This window comes from Ostrea edulis, chromosome 8 (assembly GCF_947568905.1).
Source record: "Ostrea edulis chromosome 8, xbOstEdul1.1, whole genome shotgun sequence".
Taxonomy (NCBI): Eukaryota; Metazoa; Mollusca; class Bivalvia; order Ostreida; family Ostreidae; genus Ostrea; species Ostrea edulis.
The window spans coordinates 38,850,772-38,860,812 of NC_079171.1; the positions used below are offsets into that span (position 1 = coordinate 38,850,772).

The following is a 10,041-nucleotide window of genomic DNA, read 5'->3' on the forward strand; positions in this document are numbered from 1 at the left end:
GATTTTCTAACAAGTTAAAAATACATACCCTCCGTATGCTTCAGATGTGTATGGAATGTCTTTCACTATTACGATATTACACGTTTAAAAATAAACACTTACTCTACACGAGAACGAGAGAATCACATGCGTCGTCCGATGTCTGCTGAAAGAAGTGCGTAGAAGGTAAGAACTCAATGTAAGTGATTAATTCAAGTTCAACTAGTTAGATAATAGAACGAAAAAGTGAAAATCATAATCACAATTTTTAATGCAACAAGTCTACCGTCTGTATAAGTATCACCTAAAACAGCACAGTGTTGTTCAGATGTCATGTGCATCCTCTGATTAAAATTTTAATACATGTGAGGTGCAAATTATTAGCCATTATCATCAAAAATCAAAAAATCAAAAATTCGCACTACGTGACTTCTCTTCGATAATTATGTCGCGGGTAAAAAGTGGATTTATGTTCGTAATTGAATAAAATAAAAATACCTAAATAAAGTAAGGCTTCATATGATTTTGACTAGGAAATTACAGGGGTTTCAACAGCCTCGTTTAAAGTCAGCATTTCGGAAATTCTATGGTCGTTATAAATATCTAGTTTGCTAATGCAATGTGAAGATAACGAACAGTGATCAATCTCATAACTTCTATAAGCAATACAAAATAGATAGTTGGGCAAACACGGACCCCTGGACACACCAGAGGTGGGATCAGGTGGGATCAGGTGGCTAGGAGGAGTGAGCATCCCCATACAATGTGTTTCATGACGACCGTTCGTGACACACTAATTTTGACTACAGATAACTCTGTTTACCTGATAAAGATTTAGGGCTCAAGACGGGTGTGACCAGTCGACAGGAGATGCTTAATCCTCCTAGGCACCTGATCCCACCTCTGGAATATCCAGGGGTGCGTGTTTGCCAAACTCCCTATTTTGTATTGCTTATAGGAGTTATGATATTGATTATTGTTGGTTATGTTCACCTTTCATGTACAAACGCTTGTCATTCACCACGATAGCTTGTGCTCAAAAGTTTTCTTGTTATGAAATGACAAATAAGTTTTAACAAAAAATGTCAGAAGACAACATATGTCTGGATCAAGGTTACTAAGTCAAACAATTTAAAACCATATCAAAGACCTGGTCATGAGGCATGTAAATATGAAATAGCAAATCCCTATACTTTTGGTTCAAAAGATATGACTAAGGTTAATTTTTTTGAAAAATAGGTCAAAATCTAAGGGCAATATTTCTGGTAACAAAAGAAATGTCTTCTAATGAGGGATCTATGTTTGATACATCAAATTCCTATCACTCTTGGTTCAAAAGATACAATCAAGGTTAAAGTTTTTGAAAGCAAGTCAAGGCAAGGTAAAGATCATGAGGGCAATTATCTTCTACCAAAACAAAGGTCTTTTCATGAGACGTCAATGTGTGAAATATCAAATCCCTATCCCCCTTGGTTCAACAAATGTAGTCCATGTATTTAAAAAAAGTAGATCAAAGTCTACAGTAAAGGTCACTCAGTGAAAACTCTAGTACCAAAAGAAATGTATCTTCATGTGACGTCTGTATGTGAAATATGAAAACCATACCCCTTGGTTCAAAGGATATGGCACAGGTTCAAGGTTTTAAAAATTAGGTCAAATCCACGGTCAAGGTCATTAAGTCCAAAGTGTTGATACCAAAACAAAGTTGTTTTCATTAGGCATGTATATCTGAAATAGCAAAGCCCTATCCCCATTGGTTCAAAAGATATAGTCAAGGTTGAATAGTGGGTCACAGTCCAAAGTCCAAAGTCTTGGTATCAAAATAGAGCTCTCTTGATGAGGCATAGATATATGACATATCAAAACCATGTCACCCTTGGTTAAAAAGATATAGACGAGGTCAAAGTTGTTTCCTTAAAATGTGATGCCGACGCCGACACCAGAGTCCTGACAACAGCTCTCTGGAGAGTCGACCCTGTGAGCTAAAATGAATTTTGCTATCGATAGATAGAATCATATATATATATATATATATATATATATATATATATATATATATATATATACATATCAGTTATAGATAAAGAGTTATATACAAACAAATGCTTCTTGGACTTTCTTTATATTTTCACAGAAACTCGAAAAAGAAAATGAAAGCGACCAACTTCTTTATTTGTGTGCTGCTGTGCCTTGTATCATTGTTATGTATTTCTAAAGGTGGGTAATGATATTGAAATACAATAATTTTGGATTTTCAAACTTTTTTGCTTTTTTAAAAGGATAGTTAAACAATTTGGAGTTTGATCTCAACTCTTGAAACATTTCAATATCTTAGGCTGATTGTTCATGCATATACATAGAAAGGGAAAATAATATACTCACTCAATAACATTGTAATCCATTTTCTGTAGACGAGTAATCTTTCCGTTGACTAGAAAGTTATTTCATAAATATAATTGGGGGAATACGGGTTAAAATATATCCTCCGTACCCCTTCCTTGTTGCAAGAGGCGAATAACTGGGGTGGTCCTTCAAATGAAACTACAAAACACGAGGCCCAGTGAAACAGTAGGTGTGGCATGATTAAAATCCTACCCTGCTAAAAGGCAGTAAGCGCCGAACATAGACCTAAATTATGCAGCCCTTCAACGGCATTCGTGTGGCATCTCCATATCAGTGAAAAATTCAGTATAGGAACAGTAAACAATTCATACAATCAACCAACGTTCTTATTTCAGCCGCTGTCGTGAGAGACTTAGCCAGCCGTACTTTCAGTTGGAAATGTAACGAGACAATGGTGCATGCCCTTCAACTTGGAGAGGAACATTTCGTAGAGCGTCTCCTCTTTCCAGCTCTAGGAATGACGGAAACCGTTGTTATGACAGGATCGCTGGCGGAAAAAATATTTTATCATGTTTCTTCCAGAATTGCTGAGAATCTTGCTGTTCAGTTCTTCAGAAAGCTTGTCTTGTCAATCATAAAGAAGGTAGAAGAATACATCCCATTATTTAGAGAGATTTTGGACGCCTTTGACCGTTTTAATGCTGAAATAGCAAATTCTGTTTGTAAAGTATCAGGGTTTGTTATCGATAAGATTGCAGATAAGCGGGATTTTCCATCCTTATATTTCAAAAACTATTTCAATAGATTAACATTCTTTGAGAAAAGTTTGTACTGGTTAAGATATTTTTACATGTCGGTGGTTGAGGACTGGAGAAGCTTTTACAGTGATGTGAAAGTACACATCGATGAATTTGTTAATATTGTTTTCTAAATGGGGTTCGCATAAAGACATGCGCACAAATGCTACATTTGTTAAACGCTTTCAATATGTACACATGACACAATTATCAAAATCAGCTTTGATGTTATTTAGGTCATGGTTTGCAGCAATTCACTGTTCGAAATCTTGTTTTGTATGATATTGTATGAGCATTGAAAATGCTGACGGAAATATTACACTTCATTTGTTTACAATCACTCATTCTTTTACAAAATACTTCGTTTGTTTGTACGTTGGTTTGCATCAATGTTCGTTATCTTCACTTTTGTATCCCATTCGATAATGCTTCACACATACATAGACATGACTAGTGTAGGTACCAGTGAAATATCACAATCCCTCTTGTTATAAGAAGCTAATATATTTCAACATTTTCATTCAATGGGTATGGAAACATAAAACACACTCATCCGTGATATATACGATGTATTGTACACCACAGACATTATTAACTTCATTGCTTATAGAACTATCGTGTAATTAGTTCAGTTGCAAAATCAGAAAATTGAAAGTATTCAACAAATGTTTTTTTTATTAAAGTGTTTTCTTTCATGATATTTACATTGACAATTGTTTGCTAATAATAAACGTGTGTTGTTTCAGTGTTCTTCATTTTATTGATATAATTAGTGATCAGTTTAACATTTTACTACTGTATAGAGAGAAATATTTGCCTCTGTTTATTTTCATCTTCGTTGTCATTGGACGAATTTAAGACTGGGGAGGCCGCTTTCTTTCCTGTCTCTCTTTTAACACATATGTCACAGGGCGAATTTAAAACGGAGTGAAACTATTTGCAGAAGTGAAAGACAAAAGAACAACCACAATTCCAAATAACGCCGTATACTGTATACACATCGTGCTTCCATTGTCTACTTATCCCAATGCAGATCTACCTGACGTTCATCCTTTCAATATTCTTCTACGAATCAATCTGTAAAGCTATATGGCCTAATGTATCGATCAATGTTGTAAAATTGATAAAACATTGCTAACGTATCGCATTGATGTACACGTAAGGATCTTCAAAATACCCTCTATCATTATATAACTTTATCTCAGAAGTCTTAAGTTTTGAATTGGTGTTCAGATACAACTGTACTTTTAACTTGACCATAATGTTATTAAAATTCCAGTCACCTGACAATTTCGGGTAATAGTCATTGATGCCGAAAAACATTTTGATGCACTAGAGAGTTTAACAAACCTGTCAAACGATTTCTTTTGTGATTAATCTGTCAATAAACTTATGCGACAGTGTTTTCTGCTGATGGAATAAATGTTTTAAGAGTAGTTCTGGTAAAGTAAAACTGTATGTAAAATGTATACGGTACGAATTTTGATGAACCCGATACGCATTTCGACAAATAATGTTTCTTCAGTGATGTTCAAGCCTAAATATTGGGAATCCAAAATAACAATAAACTTGTAAGAACTAAAAAGAAAAACAGAGTGCCAAAGACTGGAGTCAAACTCGTCTAAGGATCAGAGCTATGCATGAGGGAGATTATCTTTAATTTTGAAATGATTTTCTAAATTTTATCACAACAATTAGATATACAGATTGATCACTGTTCGTTATCTTCGCATTGCATCCGTATACAAAGTACTTCGCTACTAGGCTGAAGAGATCCTCGTCGACTAACAGTCCACCAGCAGATGCCTCGACCCAGAGGTCGTAATGCAAAACTCTTACGTACCAATCTTGATGTACCAGATGCGCATTTTGACAAATAATGTCTCGTCAGTTATGCTCAAGCCGAAATATTGGAAATCCGAAATAACAATAAACTTGTAAGAACTAAACAGAAAAACAGTGTGCCAAAGACTGAATTCAAATTTGTCTAAGGATCAGAGCTATGCATGAAGGAGATAATCCTTAATTTTGAAATAGTGTAATAAGACAATATTTATTTCATAAACAATATTTCTACCATTTTCTTTTAAAAGCAAACGTGTTCAGGTACACAATTCAGGGAGAGTTGATTTACTATCCAGACGAATTTTGCTGTATACTCATACGTCAAAGAAGTAGACTTGGTCATTCCATGTAGAATCCTGTTCAACTGCCAATAATTCAAAGCACTTGTGCGCCAGTGCAATGAATTAAAAAAAAGAGTCATTCAATGCTGATATAAATATTTATCTCAGAACAGTGTGTCAATGAACAAAAAATAAATATATGAATACTTATATCTTTATTATGGCGTTTATGGGTACGGCTGTATTTATAACACAAAAGAAACGGGCCGCCAGCATGATCAAGGACAGGCCCAAACAAACAAAAGCATCATTAAAAGCAAATTCAACATCAACATATTCTCTTGCAAAGTCAACATTCAAAGTTCAAAATATCAACATTCACAGTTCAAAATTCACATCCTATCAACGAGTACTTGACCCTGGGGGTGCAGAGGTCAAACATCTCATTACCTTGACCCTGTGAGGTGCAGAGGTCAAGGACTTGTAGATTTTCACATTTCATCATATGTTCTGACAGTGCCGCTCCTAAGGGCTAAAACAGGTACCAACGTCACACTGCACACAGCCGTACCGGAATGCAATATATGCTAAAGTTGCTGATGATGTCAGCATGGAAAACGAAGTTTTCCTGAAAGTAGAAGTTAACAGACGACGCAGGAAAGGCAAATGAAGTGGAGGGAGGGGTGGGTTTTACAGACAAAAAACATTTGATTTCATCAACGACCTGATATGATGCTGCAAGTTTGGAAAAGTAAGAGGCAAACAAAGAGCCGCCGCTTATATTTAGCGCAAGGGGAAATAATCAGAATGAACTTCGGTGCATTAGACAAACGGGGAATAGCTACGTATTGTACTGTCTTCGATAAAACCATCTAATTCATATGCGAATTAGATGTAAGTATTATCTCAGAACACTGTGTCAATGAACAAAAAATAAATATATGAATACTTATATCTTTACTATGGAGTTTATGGGTACGGCTGTATTTACACCGCAAAAGAAACGGGCCACCAGCATGATCAAGGGCAGGCCCCAACAAACAAAAGCACTATCAAAAGCAAATTCAACATCAACATATTCTCTTGCAAAGTCAACATTCAAAGTTAAAAAATATCAACATTCACAGTTCAAAGTTCACATTCTATCAAAGAGTGCTTGACCCTGGGGGTGCTGAGGTCAAATATCTCATGATCTTGACCCTGGGAGGTGCAGAGGTCAAGGACTTGCAGCTTTTCACATTTCATCGTATGTTCTGACAGTGCTGTTCGTAAGCGCCACAAGTTTCCAACCTTGAATGGCAGTACTGGTAATAATTGCAGGAAACTCTGCCACACTGGGGGTGGGGGAAGAGCGGTACTTACCTATAATTAAGCCGTACCCATAAGGACTACTGCGGAAAGTATACATCATTGTGGCATAGTATATCTTCTAGGTCCCCTTGTAGTGTGTTTAATAGAATGGCATTCCCTAGTTTGGATAGATGAACCCCATCACAGTGTAAAAATGAGGGTTGTGGTTTGATATCTGGATATGAAATGACAGTCCCCCTGCCGACTTGATTAAAGCGTTTGCAAAGGAATTAAGGCGCCGGCGTGCTTCCTCTATTTTGGCCCTATTGTGGGAATATTTCCATTCAATGTTTGGTAGAACGCAAGACCATATCCCAGCATTGGGAAAATTTGTTTTTATAAGTTTTGTAAGTTTCTTAGTCTGTAACCTCAATTTTCTTATGGATGTATGGCCTAAATTGTTCCCACCGTAATGTAATCGAATGGCGCCTGGCTGCAGACCAAATCTACTTAAGTATTTTAATTCATTGACGACCTGTACAAAAGCTAGACCGCTGCAACCCTGCCACCATAAAGATATATTACCCTACCGAGATTCAAACCGCAACCAACAGGCCTAAGTAGAGCTTCCGGTGCTGTATGACGAAATCGTTCCCACTGCTTGAGAGAAATAGAATCGGCAATGATGTTAAGTTTTGTGGGAATATATTCTTCACGGAATAAAATGTTATACTGCATGCATTTCAAAACAAGGGGTCGAACCAGGGACATAACCAATTTGGATTTTGAGGACTGCTTATTTAATATGGCTACAAGGGCTTGGTTGTCTATATGAAGGATGATTTTCTTGTTGGCAAGCTTATTGGCGCATAAATAGACTGCCAATACGACCAGTATTAGCTCTAAAAATGTCATATCACCTAATAGGTCTTCCCAAAAGGGGAACCAACCAAGGTAGCACCATTCACCTTGAAAATAGGCCCCACAACCTACGTTTAAAGCCCCTGAACTGTGTAAACAACTCTAACAAATCATTTGATGTCCATTCCTGGTCTAAGAAGTAAACTTGACCATTAAAGTTCTTAACAAATTTTGACCATGTGCAAAGATCTCCATACATGGCTTTTGTAATACTAATATGGTGGTGAAGCTTTGTTACCCCTATTGTAGCATCATATAGCCGCCTCACAAATGCACGACCAGGGAGGATAGCTCGCGTGAAAAAGTTTAACTTTCCTAACAATGACTGTAGGTGTTTTAGAGTAGTGTTTTTCCTGAACATGGAATCCTCAATGATGACCTTGAGTTCAAGTAATTTGGGACCTAAGATTTTAACTAACATTTGAACTGTGTCTATCTCTAAGCTCAGAAAAGTTAGGCAGGTTTTGGACCTATTGAATTGTCATCTGCTAGGGGAATCCCAAGTTCACGGGACATGCTGACATAATACGTTTACACCCATGAGCCTTTTGAGCAGCAAAAATAAAATCATCGAGATAGTGATCAACCGAATCAAAGCCGCACTGATTAATTGTCAACTAATTCAAAAAGGTGGCAAATTCCTCAAAAACTTTACAAGAAATAGAACATCCCATGGGATTATCAATGTAATAGTTATTGTCAGATTTGTAACCAAAAAAATCAAAAACCCCAGGATATATGGGTAAAAGTCTAAATACTGATTTTATGTCGCATTTAGCAATAGATGCTCTTTACCAAAGCGAGCTATGATATGGACGACTTCATCAAATGAAGTATATTGGAGCGAAGTCTCATTGGGGTCTATGAATGCATTAACGCTGCAGTGGTCAGGGAAGGATAAATGAGTTGTGGGCCGCAATCCTGAATTATCCCTCATTGGTACCACCCGTACTGGCGAAATACGAAGATTGGAAATAGGCAACTCTTTGTATGGACCGCCAATCCTGCCCAAATCACTTTCCTTACAAAGTTTTCTTTAACCACCCGGTGGTGTTCATATGATGATATCAAGTTGTCCGATTGTATATGTAAACTAGGCCCCAAATAATGTAACTGAAATCCCTGGGTAAATCCTAAATATAATTTGTTAGCCACTACTCTATTTGGATATTGATCTATGTATTTTTTTAACTGAAACTCTAATTGGCGTTTTGCCTAAATCCCAAATTGTGTTGGTTTTGAAATCGATTTCTTGGGCGCGAAGAAATATTCGGCCCCCTGTAGGTGAATGATTGACTTTGTTGCCCTCTGAAAGTGGGTGTTGAATTTGACTCCGAAAATTGAAATTTCCCCGGGAAGTGAAAATTATTGAGGGACTTGTGTCCATTTGCTTGCGGTTGATGAACCCCTGGACAGTGCATCATGACATGCTGCCTATTACATCGCAAGCACATATGATCATAAAAACAAGGAAATTTCCTACAAGATCCTTTGAAGTTGAAATCATAACATTTCCCTGCGGCTGCCGGGGCTTGTTTCAGACTCAGAGTATGAGTTTCCACAGGAGATGGGGTCATATACATAAGCCAAAGTTCCGAGTCGACCTCCCCCAAGAGCTACCAGGGTTATTGGCCTTGCGAAGGCGGTACTGAATATCATACTCATACCACCACTTATAACCCCTACCATCCCTCATTCTTACTGTTTGAATGTACTTATCTAAAGGAGGTCAATGGTTTTAGCAGGATATGCTTGCAAGTAGATTGCTGCAAAAATCAACATGACATCCGTCCATTTTTCTATAGACTCTATACGTTTAGGTGTCGAGTCCCTAGTGACTATTTCCCCGAGGTTGTTCATGACAAGTTTTTCTCCTCCCCCAACTTTTGGTGGCAACAGAGAGACTAAATCAATGTACTGACCCTCAATAATTTTTTGCCGAGTGGCTTGCATAACATGTATACCTATATTGTTAATGGAAGGTGTAGGTACCGGCATATGCAAGGTGAAGATAACGAACAGTGATCAATCTCATAACTCCCACAATCAATACAAAATAGATAGTTGGGCAAACACGGACCCCTGGACACACCAGAGGTGGGATCAGGTGCCTAGGAGGAGTAAGCATCCCCTGTTGACCGGTCACACACGCCGTGAGCCCTATATCCTGATCAGGTAAACGGAGTTATCCGCAGTCAAAATCAGTGTGCCAAGAACGGCTTAACAATCGGTATGAAACACGTCAGACAGTATTTGACCCAATGCGAGGCTGTATCGACGAACTAGATCGTTATAACGACCATAGAATTTGCGAAATGCTGACTTCAATCGCCATTCGAGAATTCTGTAGACCTTCGAGGATAACTCCGGACTCTGAGGTACAGCTGCCATGGCTAAATTAGCCGAGCTCGTAGCTGACATCTGAAGCTCTCCTTCCTGACCCGACTCAGCCATAGTGAGTAGTGCGGGACCCTGACTCGGCATCTCTGTAGGGGGTGATACCGCCGCCTTTGAACTTGCCGACGACTTGGGCTTCGATCTCTGTGTCCTTTTTAATTTCCGAATTGGTGGCATACTCATACGCA

The 10,041-nt window shown here is 37.9% G+C and overlaps 1 protein-coding gene and 1 pseudogene across 1 annotated transcript; one reads left to right on the top strand and one right to left on the bottom strand.

Annotated features, from left to right (window-relative positions):
* Positions 1-102: 102 nt before the first annotated feature.
* On the top strand, positions 103-3,864 carry LOC125662137 (uncharacterized). Its single transcript, XM_048894318.2, has 3 exons — positions 103-165; positions 2,114-2,196; positions 2,718-3,864. The coding sequence occupies exons 2-3, from the start codon at positions 2,130-2,132 to the stop codon at positions 3,251-3,253; spliced, it is 603 nt and encodes a 200-aa protein (XP_048750275.2). The 5' UTR covers positions 103-165; positions 2,114-2,129; the 3' UTR covers positions 3,254-3,864.
* Positions 3,865-7,540: 3,676 nt separating this feature from the next.
* Positions 7,541-9,454, bottom strand: LOC130049049 (uncharacterized; annotated as a pseudogene).
* Positions 9,455-10,041: the final 587 nt, after the last annotated feature.

Excerpts from the sequence above, each read along its gene's own strand:
- LOC125662137 (XM_048894318.2), top strand. The coding sequence starts at position 2,130 with ATGAAAGCGACCAACTTCTTTATTTGTGTGCTGCTGTGCCTTGTATCA. Across the intron at positions 2,197-2,717 it reads ATTGTTATGTATTTCTAAAG|CCGCTGTCGTGAGAGACTTA; the intron begins GTGGGTAATGAT and ends TTCTTATTTCAG.